At 32.7% G+C, this 19665-nt stretch overlaps 4 protein-coding genes across 7 annotated transcripts in view; 1 reads left to right on the top strand and 3 right to left on the bottom strand.

Moving 5' to 3' along the window:
• slc16a4 (solute carrier family 16 member 4) overlaps positions 1 to 587 on the bottom strand; it is a 37923-nt gene extending 37336 nt beyond the window's left edge. Inside the window, exon 1 of the mRNA XM_005167048.6 lies at positions 277 to 587. The gene's annotated coding sequence lies outside the window, so the exon portion shown is untranslated. The remainder of the gene's footprint in view (positions 1 to 276) is intronic.
• Positions 588 to 1482: 895 nt separating this feature from the next.
• Positions 1483 to 15532, bottom strand: lamtor5 (late endosomal/lysosomal adaptor, MAPK and MTOR activator 5). 2 transcript variants are annotated; one of them, XM_073909046.1, is made up of 5 exons: positions 15428 to 15532; positions 15209 to 15346; positions 5250 to 5311; positions 4506 to 4623; positions 1739 to 2063 (listed from the first exon to the last, which is right to left on the bottom strand). In XM_073909046.1, exons 2-5 carry the CDS (start codon positions 15295 to 15297, stop codon positions 2003 to 2005), a joined length of 330 nt encoding a protein of 109 aa, XP_073765147.1. In that variant the 5' UTR covers positions 15298 to 15346; positions 15428 to 15532; the 3' UTR covers positions 1739 to 2002. The 2 variants fall into 2 exon arrangements, with proteins under 2 accessions (NP_001315002.1, XP_073765147.1); NM_001328073.1 differs by lacking the exons at positions 15209 to 15346; positions 15428 to 15532 and adding an exon at positions 5402 to 5562 and having other exon boundaries at positions 1483 to 2063.
• The window catches only part of prok1 (prokineticin 1), a 15453-nt gene continuing 11213 nt past the window's right edge, over positions 15426 to 19665 (top strand). The window contains 2 exon segments of the mRNA NM_001105698.1: positions 15426 to 15663; positions 17881 to 18006. Of these exon segments, the coding sequence (NP_001099168.1) occupies positions 15592 to 15663; positions 17881 to 18006 (198 nt within the window). The 5' untranslated portion in view covers positions 15426 to 15591.
• Positions 15428 to 19665, bottom strand: part of LOC100148399 (uncharacterized) — a 25490-nt gene continuing 21252 nt past the window's right edge. For 2 of the 3 annotated variants that reach the window (XM_073910383.1, XM_073910382.1), the window contains exon 10: positions 17963 to 18091. In XM_073910383.1, coding sequence (XP_073766484.1) covers positions 18072 to 18091 — 20 coding nt within the window. In that variant the 3' untranslated portion in view covers positions 17963 to 18071. Of the gene's footprint in view, positions 15487 to 17485; positions 17534 to 17962; positions 18092 to 19665 lie in introns of those variants that run through there. The other variant, XM_068223148.2, reaches the window with a different exon arrangement.

Here is a 19665-nt window from a genome sequence, read left to right as displayed (position 1 = left end):
ATTTTATTTAACTTCAACTTCAAGCTTTTAAAAGTTTAAACTTTGTTTTTGTCATCCATTTTCCAACAATTATTTTTTAAATCAGCTTTTAAAATTAACATCCAACAAAAAAAAAAACAGTAGTTTGTGAAAGAAATGACAAGCTTAGTCTGGAAAAAATAATATAAGCTACAAAATTAATACTACAACGCAAAATTGTCTGCAAACGAGCAAATTAATTATGTAAATATTCGAACATTTCATAAACGTAAACATTAGGGTGGAGACGAGACTTACCATATTTCTCGAAACACTAAAAGTCAAGTCAGTTTATTCCAGATTTCACTTGTTAAGACTTGATTTGGTGTGGATGATTCCTCATGCGCGCTCCGGCACTTGAGCTGCGGGCAACATCCTTGGATTTCCCGATGACAGCTCCTCCTCTGAGGCGGCAAGTCTTATCAAAGTCATTCGTGAACATGGCTGGACTCCCTGCGTTTGATTTCTTATGTTTTCTGAAAATTTGGCCCCCAGTCTGAGTGTCTCGGGGGGGTCACTTCAGACCCCTGGGACCGGCACAGATTGGATGCAATGCGCTCAGGTTGTGCAGAGCCAACGACCTGCCGCTAGTGCACTTATTGACCATGTGACCGGAACCTACAAGCCAAGTATTGAAGTGGAACTAATTTCAGAGGTTTTCCTGGACTGTGGCTATTCGAAAGAGGTAAAAAGCACCAAGCTTTGTTGCTTCAAGGTCAAATTATGAATGTTTAGGTATTCAGGTAGTATCTCTAATGTTTGACAAATCCCTAAAGGCACTAATAAAAACGTGTGTTTTAATTAAAGTGCACACAAACTGCACTCGTTTTGCTTGAGGAAAAAACTAATCGACTGTTTAGAGCTGCTATTCATAAATTTTGTAAGCTTGAACATTTGTTAATGGCATTTCAATATGCAAAAATATCAAGTTAAACATTTACTACAATGGTGATTATGTTGCATCCCCATGCTCTCAGTACTATTTTGGTACTTTATTTTTACACATTCAGATCATACAAAACATTTCAATGCATTCAAGATACAATATATCAAAATAATTGAGGGGGAAACAATTTCTTCTTTTGGCATTCATGCTGCGTACTTGGTGTAATTTTTGGAAAAATTAAGACTTGGTTGATTAACTATATTGACCCTAGAGTGAAAATGATGAACCTTTTACAGTCAAGATCTGAGCTAAGGTATTTTGCTGTTAACTGTTATCCAGAGTCATCACATGCATTCAGAAGAACACTTTATGACAGGTCTGAGTGACTGATAAAAAATTCAGGAACCCCGAGTTCCCTCAAATTTTCCTCATATGCTTTATTGCAGAACGAGTTATCCAAGGCAAACAAGTGACACACACAAAAATAATTGCCTGCATCTATTTGCACACAACAAACCAATGCAATCTAAAATATAATACAATATAAATATAATATAATTTGAATTTGTTATTCATTAAAAAAAATTGCTTTACTAGTTTACATTACACAGCTTTTATTATTGGTAGTTACTGACCAAGATGATGATGATAATTAATTTGAAGGGTTGATCTGTCTCGACATTTGATTTTTAATTGTTATTCATGTATATAAACTGTTACTCACCATAGATACTCTTAAAGGTGATTCAATTACAATTGCTGCCCCCTTTTGAACACACTGTGTTACTTCAACTAAAACTCTCTTAACTGTGCAACCACAGAGACTCAACCACGTGAATTTCCTTAATGCATTTATTCACTGTTTGAACAAAAAAGCAGTGAAGACATTTAAAGTGTGCTTTATGGTTGAAAGAAAGTAATAATATAGGAAAATAAATTAGATTAAACACTGACAACAAACATCTGACGATTTCTGATATGATGGAAGACAAGATTTCACACACCCATAGAGCTTCTATGTTTCGACAATTGACAGCAGAAGCTTATCAAACGCATACTAATGATCTTTAAAATTGAAAAAACTTAGACCAACAGATTTCACGATGCCATCTTATGCACAGCCAGTGTAATTGTTCCATGTCTTCTCACCAAGATGTTCCTGCAATGACAGAATGACATAGAATTCCCATTTAATACTTAAGATTAAAATTAGCTGCTGTTTGATTTGAGATTATCACCTGGTTAGCAAAACTACAATTAAAACACATCTTGAGATACCAAAAGCATTCACTACACAGTGAAGCCTGTCAGAATGCATTTAGATTGACTCAATATGCTGTTATGAAAGCCAAAAATATTGTTCTGTTTTTTTTTATTATAACAAACGAGTTGCTTGGGTAATAGCACACAAGTCACAGTGCCATTTACCTAAATGTCAGTGCATAGGCATGATCACAAATAGATATTGATTTTTGTGTACAAAGCTAAAATTAAGTTACATTTCAGACATAACATAATACTGCCTGCTTTTCTTGCCCTTTCACCAGCAAAAGTAGTTATATACAAAGCCAGAGCAAAACAGAGGGGTATTCCAGAAAGCAAGGCTAACTTACAATCACATATACCCAGAACTCTAAATAGATAAGGGGAGTGCGGGGCACAAAGTAACGTGGGGTAAAATGTAACAATTTTAAGGTTTTTGCTCAGGGTTAACCATGGCATGCTTCCAAAATTTTCACCACAGCGTCGGCAGACATCTTCCTGCCAATTATTGAAAAAGTTTGTTGAAAATTGGACGAGAAACACAGAAACCATTTTTCCAGCAGTTTGCAGTATTTTTTATTACAGCAAATTTGTTTTACTTAAAAAAACATCTGTGAAAGCATGTACGAAAAAATCTTATATTGCTGTGATTACCATCTTCTAGGCTAAAAGATGAAACCATTTTGAAAGATGTAAAAAGACAGTGACTGCTAGTCAGTTTTGAAGAAAACACGACACAGCAGGGTTAGTTGTAACAGGGTGTTACAATTAAGCCACACACTGTTGGACACCAATTAAACTAACTGAATATTTTTATTTTTTATTTTTGATAATGTAATGTTGAGAACTTTTTAAATAAACATGATTTTTTTATAGAAAATATATATTTTTTAATAGAAAAAATTAGTTTTATTGCTAATAATGCAAATAAACGCATTTTATAATAATGCAAAAAAAAAATCCAAATGTGTTCATTAAGTGGATAAATAAGTAAATAAACATGCTGTGCTATGTATAACACAAAATAAATTGAGCCAAGTACTGAGGAAATATAGCTACTATTTAAAGTAAACAGAAATTAAATTAACTGTGTGGAATCTGCCTTTGTAAGCATGCGTTACAACTTACCCTCTGTTTGTTACAACGTGCCCCACTGCTGGGGCAAATAGTAACATTTTTGCTCCTGGCACTTTTGGCAATACTGCACAGAAACTGTAGGAGACAGTTTGTGTGTTGTTGGTACAAAAAATGGTTTGTCTAAGCCCATTACTTTGTTCATTATTTGGCCAAAACCAAAAAGTGTTACTTTGTGCCCTGCTCTTCCCTATCCCAGGTCAGACGGTGCTTACTCCAGGTATATCAGTTTCTAAAAATCACAGCTGGTGGCAAGTTCAGTCAACTTAAGAATCTGCCAACCATAAACACACAAGACATTCTCAAAAGAATAGCAATTCCACAAGTCATGGGTGAGAAATTAATGCTAAAAAAAAAAAAAAAAAGAGCGCCTTTTATTTTTTCGTTGTTCTTGTTTAATGGCAAGTTACATTCTTTTAGCATATTGCCAACAAATTTGTGGCTGTGCAGACATTTTTAAAACCGTTTAGTTAAATGTTCAATCTTTATTAACTACTGTGTACAGGAATTATAATGTTAAAATCAATTGATTTACTTTGTTTAAACCCATCCGCATTAACTTTAAAAAAAGATGAATTACATCTATTAATTAGTAATACATATGCCATGCATTATATTGAAATGGTTCCATTGCTTTCATTACTTTTGATTGAATATCCATAATGATAGTGGCAAAAAATTAACCATTACTTAAAAACATTTACTTGATAATAGTGCTTTTTTTAAAATAATAAACCCCCAAAAACTCATAAGAAATCATATGCCTCTCTATAATTATATCCATACTACAAATATCAATGATTCAATGAATCACTCATTAAGACTTGCCGCCATCTATTGGTGGTTTTGAGTGATATTGATCCAAGACAGTTCTAAAGCAACCAAATGACCAGCACAAAATATTAATCCTTGATGAATTAAAATGAATGGAATACTTTCTGAGAAAGTCACACGCCAATTTGATAGTTTCAATACTTATTACACGTCACTATATATACACTTTAGTGACAACTGGTGTGTGTGGAAGAGGGAAGGTATAATGGGATGAATGACTTTCAAAGATTGTTGTTTAACTGACTTTCCCTCATTTAACTTTCTTAATTAATGTCATCGATTTCTGCAGATTGTTTTGTTGTCTCTCAAATCAAAAAATTCTCAAGATACATAGAAATAAGACAGATGCTGGTCAAGAAGCTTTCCTTACCCACAGTCAGACTCCAGGCACACTGTAGGACAGTCGGTGGCATCTTTGGTTAGAGAAGCAGCCTGCTTGGCCAGTACAGATACAACTCCTCCATGTTCATCAGATAGTGAGCCCCGGCCTGGAGATTAAAATATTTGTAATGTCATTGAGAATTACAGTATATTTTCAAGTTCTGGAAACCAAATGGAAAAGAGTCAACTGAGAATCTATATAAAGCACAATTCTATAACCCTATATTTTGTTGAAAAGTTTTAAATTGTATATTGTTTTGCACATGGTAATACACTGAAAAAGCAGGCTTAAAATGCTCAAGTTGAATTAATTTATCAGATTAATATTTTTAATACTACACATGCCATTATAGATTTTACTACTCAAACTATATCTATACATCATTTAATTTTACTTTACATTTTTTTTGCATAATTACATTTGAATAGGCTTGTATTTTCTCCCAGTTAACCATGTTTTTTTGTTTACCATTGTTTCAGTTAACTTTAAGTTGGTCAATAACACAGTTATAAAGTTGTCCACAGTAGACACCCGTTCCCTGTTTTGAGAAACAAATCAAACTAATAAAAATTCAAAACGTTTTACATACCTTCAACACATGTGTAAATATTAAAAGCAATATTAACCTCTTGTTGCAAGTGAAAACCCAGTACATGTAAACCAAGCAAATCATGGTCACCAGAGGAAAACTATACTAAGGGAAGTATTAAGGAAAATATAAAAATTACTTACACCCTAGATTATGTCCTTGAGCGTCTGTGCACAAAACCCCAACAATAGCTGGATTTTTCATCCTAGAGTGAGAAAGGAGATCAGTAAATGAAGACGCAAAACGAGTAACGTTACATGCGTAAGAAAAGAAAGTGGTTTCTTTTTAAACATACGTATCGTCAAGATGCTGCTCCAGTGCACCCTCCATAACAGCGTCCTAAATAAGGCTATTAAACTAATAAGAAACACGAAATGTTCAGAAACTGGCAGCGATGTTTGTTACTTGGATAACTTCCGGGATGTCAGCTGACAGTTTAACACGCGACTTAACACTACGGCGCCCTCTAAGGGACAACAAGCAAATAGGATCTAGCGCCATCTTACTCAAGTCAGGATGGTAGGTAAATGGTCCTCTTTTGTTTGCTGCTAAACCTCGACAAGTAGTCAGTCATACAATATAATTTTTTGGGTTAAACATTTTAATTAAACTAAAATGAACACACAAGACATTCTCAAAAGAATACCAATTATACCACAAGTCCCACAGGAGAAATAAATGCTAAGTAGAAGAGTGACTATTTCTGAACCAAAATGAAAAGCTTGAATTTATTAATATGCAGCTGTTGGAATAAATGAATGTTCCTGCAGCACTGCTATTGACTGATCACCTATAATTCAGAGTCTAGATCTTCTATATCCTCGTTTTTATGTTGAACAAATAATAAATTCTTTACAAACCATTCAATGCTCTAAAAAGCAAGTAGGCTACATGTGGTTAACATTTAGCTGGCATTGTCAATGAGAACTCCCAGAGGAACGTGTGAATCTTCGGTGTTGGTATCTCTCTAAATGACCTTGTCCCCTGACCAGACGCACAATAAAAGACCACCGTCAATTGTGTCTGAGCTCAAGCTCTTTATCAGACAGTCTTTTCCATTTTTAACTCAAGATATTGAAGCACTCTCTTTTATAGTTTGTGAGGTTGGTTTAAGAGCCGGGTTTGACATGAGACACATTTTTTCTCTGTCACATCCATTAACTATATGTTTGCTTAACTATATGCGAAGCATATTATAAAATATACTATTACACAAGTTGTGCAAAGTGCAAAGCATGAATCAGGTTAGCAAAGTCAATATACATGCAAATAAGCTGGCAGAATAATAGCTGCCTGTTTCTGCCTCTCTAGAGCCCATCAGAACAGTTTAATCTTTCCTGACTGGATGCAGCCTTATATTTGATGAATATCATTTTTATAGGGTTAATTTAATTCCTTAACTTCTGTCTATTGATGATCGATTTATTTTTATAAATATAGTTTCATTACAATATTATTATTTTTGCGTGTGGGTATATATATACATTTAAATATATATGGATTTTTAGACTACTGATTTTTGTGCAGTTTAAGTCTTTTAATAAGATATTTTGCTTAATTTATTTTACAGTTTTCCTTGGATTGCTTTCATGCAGCCGTCAACTGAAACTCCACATTTTTAAAACAGTTAAAACACAGGCCTAAACAGCGGCACTCATGGTCAAAATAACACATTTTGGTTGCAAAATGCACATGCCGTGTCAAAACATTTAAAATATGCAACAAAAGCTATTTTAACCTTCAAACAACACAACTTGCTAACAAGTATATGAGCTCTTTCAATTAACCATTACACAATGAACAACAAAATACAAAATACAGACCTCAGTGTGAATCAGTGCACCATTGCTTGCCATTGTAACCTATTGCCAATGCCATTTGTTGTCTTTTTATTTGGGCTGCCTTTTTGCAAAGAATTGGATCCAGAATAAGAAATGCCTTTATTAAATTTATGTTGAATTCATGACATTTTTTCAAACTGTGGCTTAAAACTGAAATACTGTTAAAAAAACAGACAAAAGTAATAAAATACTGTAAATATTAGAGAAAACATGTAAACCAATATACAGTCAAATCTATTGTGAGTAGGACATAGCCACTATTGACCTCCTCCATCCATGCAGGCACAGAACAACACAGACCTTCTACCATTTTTAATGTTTGCAGACTGATTGCTAAATGAAGATTTGTGTGAAGGTGTGTCAAACCGGTGCTTTCAGTGAATTCATACTGATCTTGGTAGTTTCTAATGGTTAGGAATAGATGGTTTCTGTTTGGTTACCATAGCTAAAACAATGGAGTTTGGAATGCTTGAATGACATCCGTGTTAACTTTTTTGAAAAATGGTGCGGAAAATGTGTCAACCCAATGAGAAAGGGTTTAAACATTTGCAAGACCTGTCTTCTGCACTTGCTGGGATAGTGATAATGATAATGAAAATGAAGTAGAACCTAGTTTCTTTAACCAGGTCAAAGCAAACAAGAAAAACTGTAATTGAAAATGTTTTTAAAAATACTGTATATACATATATTGGATCATTTTTTTCAAGCATCTACATGAGAACAAATATTATCTATAGAGCTGTAAAAAGGTTTTGTGTCTCTCTGACACACACAGTAACACATAGGCTCTTGATATTGGTGGAGACGTACATCCCTAGAGCCAATGTATTAAACAGCACAAATTCTGTTTCATGCTTTTAAAAACATTTAAACACCTAATAATACAAATAACAATAATAATAATTCTATGCTGCAAAAGTCAATTGACATGATTTTACTGTAATCTGGTTTGAGGAGGTATGAATGTACAGAAATTTAGAGAGGCATGTGACAAAATGTAACAATTTTATTCCTATTATCTGTATGAATTTAACTCTTTAAGCACATTTAGGTTACTAAGGCTTGACAGAGCATTATTTTATTTTGAAGGCTATTAAATTATTGGTGGGGACATTTCAGTAATTGGTGAGGCAATGTCCCCTCTGTCCATGCCAATTCTACGCTCTTGATAGTTGGACAGACCAGTATTATGCGCACAAATTGAACTTTTTCCTTTTAGTTCTGAAGATGTGTTTGAATAAATAAAGTATTGAATAAAATGATAATTATGATATAAAGGCTAATATATATATTATTCTTTTATTTGAAATTTATTGCATGTGGAGTCATTGTTTCAGTCAAACAACTCTATTATATCTACCAATAGTGGAGTTTACTGCAGTTTATACTATTTCTATACTTTATTTTTTATGTTAATTATGAAGTCAATTATTAAGTGAATATAAAGCCATATATCATCATTTCATTTTACATAAAAGACATGCTCTGATTGATTTCATTTCATTATTTTCATCTTTTGGCTCAGTTTTCGTACTGCATTTGTTATGAAGTTACGTTTAACAGCTTTCAAGCTCTTTTAGCCAACTTAGGTTCTTTGCTCATGGCAAGGCTTGATGATTTCTGCCCAGTCCTGTGCAGTTAGAGCCAAGCTGGTTTGCTGACAAGGCAAAAAGTTGCAATGTAATTATGTGGCCCAGGCGTCAGTGAGATCAATCACTTTCACTGCAGCCGAGTAATGCTCTGCTGACTAACCAATGGCATTTTCATGCTCCCGCTAAACGTAAATCAAATCCCAACAGCTAGGACTGACATTCACCAGTCTGCTATCCCTCACACCAATTGCCTTCAAGTTGGATATTTTATTTAGCTATAATTTCAAGTAAGCTCATTGATTCTGTATAGCTGTGTTTCATCACGTAGCTCACGTATCCCAGAGCTTTAATGGTCAGCAGTTCAAATGGGCCACATCCACGTTTATTTTTTTGTTTTCTGATCAGTGGTCAGAAATTATATAGTGATAAATTATTTTATTTGCCATTCATTATGAATTTGTTAGTGTGTTAATGTTATTTTTAAGCTAGTATGCTCCAAAACAAAATTAATATTTCCATTTCCATAAGTATATGCATTCAAAAATGAGTCTCTGGATTTATGCACATCCCTCGTACTTCAGCTTTACATCAGATTTCTAATCAAATGGTCTAGTTGCGACTGAAACTGGTTTCTTGTTTAAACATATTAATCTTGTGTCATTGCTGAAAAGTCTCAACCAAACAGTGTATGATTGTGGATTCAAATGATTTAGTCAGAGCAAGTCTCTAGTTTATGCGAATGATTTGAAAATGTACCTAAACTGTGGCAAAATCGAAAAGGAGTACTTAATACTTTTAATTGAGAGATATTTTCTAAAGATATCTGTACCTTTACTCAAGTACTTCACATATGTACTTGTCTTGCAGTGGTGGAAAGAGTACTAAAAAATCATCAAACTCAAGTAAAAGTACCATTACTTGCATAAAAATATAGTTCAAGTAGAGTAAAAGCATCTGTTGTAAATATTACTCAAAGTATGAGTGAAAAGCCCTTTCAAAAGTACTCAAGAGTAGTGAGTAGTGAGTTTTACACTGTAAAAGGTTGATGCGTTTACATGTAATTTGTAGATGTGTGTAAACGTAACATTCTGTAGTGCATTAAGTGATTGCCCAGCAAGCACACAACGTCATAAGACATTAATATTAGGTTAGATTTAGGTTGTGATGTCAGGTGACCAAATTCAACGTCCAGTCAGTGTCTAAGGACGTTATTTTGATTCCAATAATGACGTTGATATTTGGTCAATTTTAGGTTGTTAGAAAGTGACCAAAATTCAACGTCGAGCCACCATCTTACACCAGAATCATATTGACGTCTAATACTGCTATTTATTCATCAGCTATGGCAACCAAAATCCAACGTCTGATAGAGTGGTAATGTCCACACAACGTCAAGCTTTAACATCATTAGACGTTGATATTTGGTTGGACATTGATGTTGGCCTGACATTGAGTTGTGACATCAACCCGATTTTATTTCCAAACAAAATGTAACGTCCCCACGACATTAGAATACAACGCCAATCTGATGTCATGTTGACGTCCTGTGCCTGCTGGGTGGTTAAGGCCATTTCGGTCATCATACAGTAAACATCCATCTCTGGGTCATTGTATGTAAAGATTTTGGTCATCTACTTGAACACTTTAAATGCTTCCAAACAGTTTGCTGCATTTATAAATCACCCATGTCTTAAGGTAATTCATTATGATGTGATTTACCTTCTATGTGTGATTTGATTATACAGGAATCACAGGACTGATTTATGATCCCCATTAACAAGAAAAAATAAAGTAGTGACTGCAGGTTGAAGTAAAGTAGTGTAGTAAAAGTACCGATACAGCACTAAAAATGTACTTAAGGGAAAGTGAAAGTACACATTTTTAAAACTACTTAGTAAATTACAATTCCAGAGAAAAACTACTCAATTACAGTCATTTGAGTTGTTGTAATTAGTTACTTTACACCACTGTGTACTCGATCCAAGGTTATTTAAAGATTTGCATTTTAAATTAATGTAAAATTAAATGAACTGTAAAATGTATGCTTTATTTAATTTCTATTTATAGATTTCCTGTTCAGTTTAGTTTTAGATTATTTCATTAATGGTTTTGTTAGTTTTAACTTCGTTTTCATATTGTATTTGTTAACAATTATTACAATTTGTGAACACTCATTTTATTTCAACTACACTTTTGTGAATTTTGCTTTTTTAAAGTCAATATTTAAAGCATTTTAAATGAAGCATTACTTAATTGTAAAATAAAAGCATGGTCTAAACATTGAATAATCAAACATGCAAGCGGATTTTATGAATGACTAGCTCTGCATAGTTTTGTGTAAAGTTCCGCAGGCATCGACTGCATGCTGACCTTACTGCGGCAGGAGAACAAACACAAGACCAGATTGAAGTTGACACGAGAAATTGAGTCCTTCTTTTTAAAGAGTCCCCACATGAGAAATGCACTGTTTGGGCATATGTGTCCATGATAAGATGTAATTACTCTTGTTACTGCTGGGTCAAAGAAGTTTTCAGGCTTGGGAGGACATAATGTCACATGCGTTTAACCATCTGTGTCTGACTGGCACACTTAAGAGTTGTAAATAGGAAATTGTGAGTGAATGACAGTGCATATTATGTCATGGAGTGACTGTAGGCTTAAAATGTCTCAAATGAATTGACAAGGGCTTAATTTGTTGTGAATTACCTGCAAGCTGCATCATATTGTCAGGAAGCAAAAATAAACGTTTCTCTCGTCGACAACTTGCGCTGATGACTCATTTCCTATGAACTTACTTGACTTGTGTTCTTGCCAATCTGAAACTTGGCTACATGTCTGATATTACTTTGCCGCCTTAAAGGATGATGAATCCTAATGATTCAAATAAGGAGGTGATAATTATGGCTCGTGGACTCCTGTAAAATGAACAAGTGACTTGTGGAGAACTGCATGATGGAATGGGAAAAAAATTGAAATGACATTAGCAAGCTGTACATGAAACTGAACGTATAGTGGATATTGAATGACGAAGGTGTGAGGGATTCATTCTCTTTGATAATGGAGAAACTTACTTTATAAAGAATTTAAAATATATATATATTTAATTTCTCAGAATTTCATACTTGTGAGAGATCTTTGCGTAACAAATCCTTTGATAGACTACATTCTTAGTTTCTCTGCATTGACTTGATCTATTTCAATAAAAAGATACTGGACCACAAAAGTTTTATGTTAAACAGGTATACTGTATCTGTGGGAATAACCAACAAAAAATTTGATGGATTAAAATTTTACATTTTTATAATCTTCCAAAAATATAAAGAATATTAAAGGTGCAGTAGGTGATTTTCTTCAAAAACATTTTTGTTGTGCTGGTTGAAAATCTCTTCATATTCCAACAGTAATTATTAAAGTAAATGATCTAAATGCATCAATATGTATTTTTATTTTCTGGGTAAAGCATAAGACTAAAAAATGTTCATTCAATTACAATTTGTCAGGCTGACAATTCCCAAAGTCTGCCAACAAATGTAGATTTGTACATCTGCATTCATTCACGCAGATCCACTGGTTGCGTGTACACGCGATAAAAACAAATCCTGAATCAAAACTTTTTAAAATGCTGAATCAATATTGGAGTTACTTTTCCACACTGGAGAAAGGATGACCCCATGGCTGAAGTATTTTTTTTAGACAAGTAATATTCTGTTTTAAAAGTATTTTAGTTAGGCAAAGCTTTTGTAGATTGTGTTGTTTTATATATGGATTACATGCACAGAAGTGTTGTTCAGCCACTGAAATCTTCCGGCGAAAGATTAATGTGACTACTTTTAATTTCACAAGGTTCCTTTTACAGCATCGATAATGTAGACTTTTATTCAGTTAAACAAGAAAACATTAGTAAATAACGCGATTCCACCTAGCCTGCTTTACTGAGGTGAAGTTAGTTTTATATTCACATCGTTTCATTTTCGAACAATGACAACCTGTGACAGTTCTTATATTGTTTACCATGCTAATTTGAATATTTGGTCTGAAATAGCATGTAAGCATGGCTTAGTAAGAAATGTAATTCCTGCGCACTGCAGACCAAGCACTAAGCATATAGTAGTCTCTTTAGGATAAAAGCACGTGAGAGATTGAGACAAGTGATCCTGGCATGCTTGAAATATTGCACATTATGAAAGTTATGTTTTAAGTTTAAGTTTAAAATTATAATTTTTTTTTTTTGTTGTTGTTGTTGAACATTTCAATTTTGAACAAAGCCTGAGATCCACCCAACAAAAAGTATAAAATAAAAAAGCAGTAAGATTGTAATAATAAGTACAAAATCAGGATTGAAACATGAATGATACAGTCACTCTCATATTTAACCAAAATAGTAATTTTTTTTTTACTGGCACCAAATATTTTTGCTGTGGTGTATTTCAAACTAATAATGTCCAGTAGATAGGGCTTCCAGGATAGATAAGCTGGAGGAGATGGATCCAGCCATAGTTTCAGGATAGTTTTTTTTTTTTTCAGCAGTCAGAACAACTGACAGAATCTTTCTTTGGTTTATGGATAAGAAGAGTGATGAATCGTCCAGCATGAGAAAAAGCAATGGGTGGCATTGGATCTGAGTTTTCATTAGTTCTGATTGAAAGTCTGGTACTTTGGTCCAGAATAATGCAATTTGGGGACATTCCCCGAACATATGTATGCAAGTACCTTGTATAGAGTTGTTACATAAGTGAAAAAAGGGGTCTGATTTTCTTTTCATTTTAAATAACAGGTGGCATAAGCCTTAAAAATTAATTGATAATGAATCATTTGGCGAGCTGGGTTTTTTGAAGTTACTACACAGTTCTCCCAGACAGTCTCCCAATCAATCATTTTATTAAGTTCTCTCTCCCAGAAGCCCACAATTAATATATTTAAATATTGTTGTACTTTAAGTAATTTATATATTATATTTACAATACCTCTAGATTCCAAACTAGAATCTATCCAGTCTATCATAGGATGAGGGGTATAATACAGTTGTTCATTGGGAATTGTAGTATTATAAAATACTGTAAAGTTTTCTAACTGGCAAATGATATGATTTACTGGGTCTCTGTCATCTTTAATGTGCGCATTGTTGATGCATTGTTGAGGCATGGGTTTGGACGGCAGGGCAGGAATTATGTTTTCAAAGATATTATGCTAAGGAGTTAGCATTTTGGCAAATCACCTAATGCACCTTTAAGTAATCTGAAGTAAAATTCCCTTCTGTAAATATATCAAAATAATTTTTTAATTAGTAAAATGCTTTGCTTAGAACTTAATGTGAACAATTTTAAGGATATTTTCTCTATATTTAATGTATTTTGGACCCACAAATAGTTGTATCAGGACTGAATATTGCCTTTTCCTAACAAATCATACATTAATGGAAATCTCAGACTGTGCAGAAATCTCAATTTCCAAAATTGTAACATGGTTTTGTGGTCCAGGGTCACATATTTGTTTTATTCTAAAAAAAAAAAAGGTCTGATGATCTAATACAATTTCTTCCAAAACAAACAAACAAACAAACAAACAAACAAACAAACAAACAAACAAACAAACAAACAAACAAACAAACAGACAAACGAACAAACAAAATGAATGTTTGAGAAAATGAAAATTGACAAGAATAACAAGCTTTCATTTGGTGTGACTGAAAATTTTTTTCCAACAAGTAAAAATTTTTAAGAGCTGTTTTGTCATTAAAAATTGGTATTGTGTTGCGTCTAAAAATGAATACAAACAAATATGAAAACATGGCACTTTTTGTTAGTTTAGCAAAAAAAAAAAAAAAAAAAACTTGAAAACTAATTCTGAAAAAGAGAACTGATGTTAAAAGTGGAAAGCAGTCAAATAATCAGGTTTTTATTTTCAACTACAAACAATAAACATTTGAATTCAGAATTATTAGCCCCCCTGAATTATTGAACCCCCTGTGTATTTTTTCCCCAATTGCTGTTTAACAGAGAGCAGATTTGTTCAACACATTTCTAAACATAATAGTTGTAATAATTCATTTCTAATATGATTGTAATAATTCATTTCTAATATGATTTATTTTATCTTTGCTATGATGACAGTAAATAATATTCTACTAGATATTTTTCAAGACACTTCTATACAGCTTAAAGTGACATTAAAAGACTTAACTAGGGTAATTAGGTCAACTAGGCAGGTTAGGGTAATTAGGCAAGTTATTGTATAACGATGGTTTGTTCTGTAGACAGTTGGAAAAAAATTGCTTAAAGGGGTGAATAATTTTGTTCTTAAAATGGGGTTTAACAAATTAATAACTGCTTTTATTCTAGCCGAAATAAAACAAATAAGACTTTCTCCAGAAGAAAAACATTATTAGACATGCTGTGAATATTGACTTGCTCTTTCATACATAATTTGGGAAATATTTAAATAAGAAGAAAAAAGTGAAAGCGGGGGCTAATAATTTTGACTTCAACTGAATATTTTCAACCTTTTAGCAGAGATGCTTGTATTTGTTAATCTATCAAACTCTTACTTCAGTTGCATACTTTTAAACATTGTCTACTATGTTCATAATACGAACATTATACTCAGCATTTTGGCCATTATTGATAAGTCTTCAGGGTCTCAGTTCTAAATGGGGTTCTAAAATTAACTCACATGATTAATAACCAGAGGAAAATCCAATAAAAAGGTGCTAATGTATCTGGTGTCATCAGGAAGGATTTGCTCCATCTCTTCTCCATCATCCGGTCCAGCGTCACAGAGAAAGGGATGACGGAGGTTAGGGTGGAGGGGCTAGAGGATAAAGAGAAAGAGAGATGAGAGAGAGAAAGAGACAGAGCTCATTTCAGAAGTTACCAAAGACTTCACACTCACTGACAGAGCAGGGGAAGATCAGCAGAGAAGTCCAAGTATCTCCTCAGGGCCACAGCAACCTCATCCGTGGGACAGAATAGAGAGACATTATTAGGGAGAATTAGAGAGACACAGATCAAGCTTTTAGAGTGTTTCGTGGTGTGTTTGTTTGTCCCGCTGCTGCTATGAGCAGGGTTTTGATTTTGTGTTTGCTCCTGCTGTCCATGAGCTGCTGCAGAGGTGCCGTCATCACTGGGGTAAGCTGATTTCTTTTCATTTTGATAGTTCTTTATTATTATTTAACATTTGTTAACATTTTAAAAAGGCAAAACACTGACTAGTGTAAATAAATGAACTGCTTTATTAATCATCATTTCCTTTAGTTGATCATTTACAATAACAATTTTAGGCTTATTTTGTGTTACAAGTTTTTTCCAGGATGTTATGTTAAAATATGCGAATTAGGTTTATTAAATTAAATATGCACTAATTTGCATATATTTCAAAAAACAAAATTGGAATATTAGATGAAGTCAAGTTTCATTAATATCTTCATTTCAATTGAAGTTTGTTGAATTTGTTTTTGTTTTTTGACATACTGTGTAAGTGTTAATGGTTTTACACAATGTCTATTTACCAAAATATTTTATGCAAATTATGTATTACCACATTCCTCTGTAAAAACCTTCAGAATGTAGATATAAATGAAATGGTGATTCGTAATTTGCATAAAATATTTTGGTGCAAATTATGCAGGAGGAAAAACGGCCTTTAGAAATACACAGTTGAAGTCAGAATTATTCGCCCCCCTGTTTATTTTTTCCTGAATTTCTGTTTAACAAAGAGAAGATTTGTTCAACACATTTCTAAACATAATAGTTTCAATAACTTATCTCTAATAACTGATTTATGTTATCTTTGCTATGATGACAGTAAATAATATTTGACTAGATATTTTTCAAGACACTTCTATACAGCTTAAAGTGACATTTAAAGACTTAACTAGATTATTTAGGTTAACTAGGCAGGTTAGGGTAATTAGGCAAGTTATTGTATAACGATGGTTTGTTACTTCCGTAGACTATCGAAAAAAATAGCTTAAAGGGGTGAATAATTTTTAATTAAAATGTTTTTTTTATACAATTTAAAATTGCAATTTAAAGTTTAAAAAAGCATTTTGGGATGCTCTCTTTCCATTAGACTAGTGCTTAAGAAAAAGCCAAAAAAGGTGAAATTCTTAAAAGTGACAGGTGTATGGAATTATTTTTTATGTCTCATCTTTATCCACGCCTTAAGTGTGTTAGATATATTACGCAATGTAATTGTACATAATCTGCTGCATTCAGTTGATTTTGATAACTTATTTAAATCACTAGTAGTAAAAAAAGATGTTTTGTTATCTCCAAAATAGATTCAGTTCATTTCTGATTTACCTTCATTGTGTTTTAATGAATTATTTTATATTTAGATTTTACATTTATAAGTTGTAGATTTATAAGTTTACGAAGCATATTATCACTTTGTGTCAAATTTAATTTAATGCATTTAGGGAAAAAGTTTCTGAAATAACATTAAATTCTAATTTATTTATTCTTCTATCTGTAAAATTACACAAATAAGTACTGAGCAATGTTCAATATACTCACTGAATTAATGTTTGGAATATGGTTTGATTTAAGATTAGTTACATTGTAATTATGTCCAATTCTTTACAGTATAACTATAATATACAGTATAATATTATTACAGTGATTAAGTAGATTAATTGTAGATTCATTTAAATATATAGCCTAAAAATATTTGCATTTCTATTATTATAGAATTTACACAATATTTTATCTGTGTTTACCAACCTTATATGTTCATTTCTTAGAGAGCACATCAGTAAGATTAATTCATGATCAATATCTGGATATCACCCAGCATTTTCATTTCTTACGGAATAATAAATCAACTATTGCATTTATTATTACATTATACATTAAAAACATAATATTATTAATAATAATATTAACAACAACAACAACAACAATATTAATAAGTGATGGTGATGAGGTGGGTAGATAAAAACAGACTCACCAACAAAGCAGAATTCCTTCCTCTTTGATGAGACCAGAGTGTGTTTGTCTGGAAAAAATAAAATCGCAATAAATGAATAAAGAAATGAATTTATATACAAAACACAAACATTTTAAGAATTTGCACTTTTAAGATGGGGAAATGCAAATTCACAGAAGCTAAACAAAGCTGAATTATCAACTATTAGCAAATCATAATTTGTTAACAAATGTTTGTGAAGAAAAATAATTCTCATTAAATATTTAACAATTTTAAAATTGTAATTATTTAATTTTTAAATATATATTGAAATCCAGCATCTAATTAGATTAAGCATTAAATAGATTCAATATCCTATATGTGCTATGAGAACTCAATGAGCGATTGAGTCAGTGTTGTGTGTGTTTGTGTTTCAGGCGTGTGACAGGGATGTGCAGTGTGGTGTGGGTCTCTGCTGTGCTGTGAGTCTGTGGCTCCGAGGTCTCCGCATGTGCACACCGCAGGGGCTGGAGGGAGACGAATGCCATCCATACAGCCACAAGGTACACAGATACATAAATACACTCATAAACCGCCATTCAGAGCCAGGAGAAACCCTTCTGGAAGATCAAGCTGATCTATAGAGCCCTGCGGTAACAATTAAGAGCCAAGGAGAAAGGAAGAACAAAGCACAGACTATAATATTTTTGATTAGCCAGAACATACAATTAAGCTTATATCAGAGGAAAAAGTCATTAGTTATGTTTACTAAATTAAACTGTGCTTAACATTTTTACTTTCACTCTAAGAATATATATTTTTTGCTGTTAATTTGTGTTTCTGACACCACTCTTTGCAAATTTTTTTTTGTTTGTTTTAATGATAATCTACAGGCAAAAGAACCAGGGAGTTACAATGCCTGTTAAAAGATTAATTCAATAAATGATATTAACCTTCCTTAATATATATATACTACTATATTAAAATAATTTCTTATGTTGAATCACATTGACTTTGTTTTACTTGCCTACATTTTTGTTTTGTAGTCCTATTAACACTATAAGCTCTTCACAATGTTAATTAAAATAAAATTGAAATGTTAAATAAACAAATTTGTGCAGTTTGTCTGCAAAAAGACAGATTAACACAACTCATTGTGATTATATATTATATGTGATTATATAATGTGTTAGTTGTGTTAATGCACTCCAAAAAATAATAATAATAATAATAATAATAATGCTGGGTTCCCCCCAATCGATTTGTGTTGGGAAAACATGAAGAAATTAAGTTAACTTGATTTAACGTAATTTCAACAAGTTGATTGAATATAAAACAATTAAGTTTTCCCCCCATCATTTTTAACCTCTAAATCCCTAGAGAACATTTAAGACTAATTTTACCTATGTTAATTCTGCATGAGCAAAACCATGTTTTCTGCCAACTACAAATCTGCCAGTTTAAGTTGATTCAATTTAAGTTCCTTTTAATACAATCATATTTTGAGTTCAAGTAACTCTTTTCTATTAAGTACACTGAACATTTGTTAAATTTGTGAGTGAAAGAATTAATTTTATTGAATAAAATTGATGGTTTGGATTTACAGTGATGGATAGTCCCTCACACATTGGGATGTAAGAATGCAATCTCTTCTTTTATAAAAGCAGATTAGATCCTGAAGTAAACGTGGGTGATTGGCAGAGATGACTGAGAAAGGCTTTAAAAGAATCTGCTGATAAGTACTGCCGATATTGATTGAATGTCTCACAGATCAGGCTGTTTATCACCCTGTCAGACAGTCTCAGACTGATATTGAGATACTGGAGCTTTGCTATTCAGCTCAGGTTATGAGGTGACGGATTTGGAGGGTGTTTGTGACTCAGATCTTTAAACAGAAACTCAAACCTAGGGAGATTAGTAGCTGATGTATAAAGACAAAAATAATCAAATATCCCCGAAGTGCCTGGAAACATGCTGTTTTATTCAATGTGTTGAGTTCCACCTGAAGCTGGAAGAAATGATGTGACATGGAGAAGCTCATCATCTTAATAATAAAAATAGAAATAGCCAATGATTAATTCATCTCAGCTCAGCCAGAGATACAAGATAAAAGATAGTTTACCCCAAAAAGGTTCTCACTCTCAAGTGGTTTAAAGCATTTTGAGTTTCTTTTCAAGACTAGTCATTGACACTCATAGAAAGAAATATTATAGAAGTCAATG

Source organism: Danio rerio, chromosome 8 (genome assembly GCF_049306965.1).
Source record: "Danio rerio strain Tuebingen ecotype United States chromosome 8, GRCz12tu, whole genome shotgun sequence".
NCBI classification, from domain to species: domain Eukaryota; kingdom Metazoa; phylum Chordata; class Actinopteri; order Cypriniformes; family Danionidae; genus Danio; species Danio rerio.
This window is presented reverse-complemented; position numbering and strand designations above follow the sequence as displayed.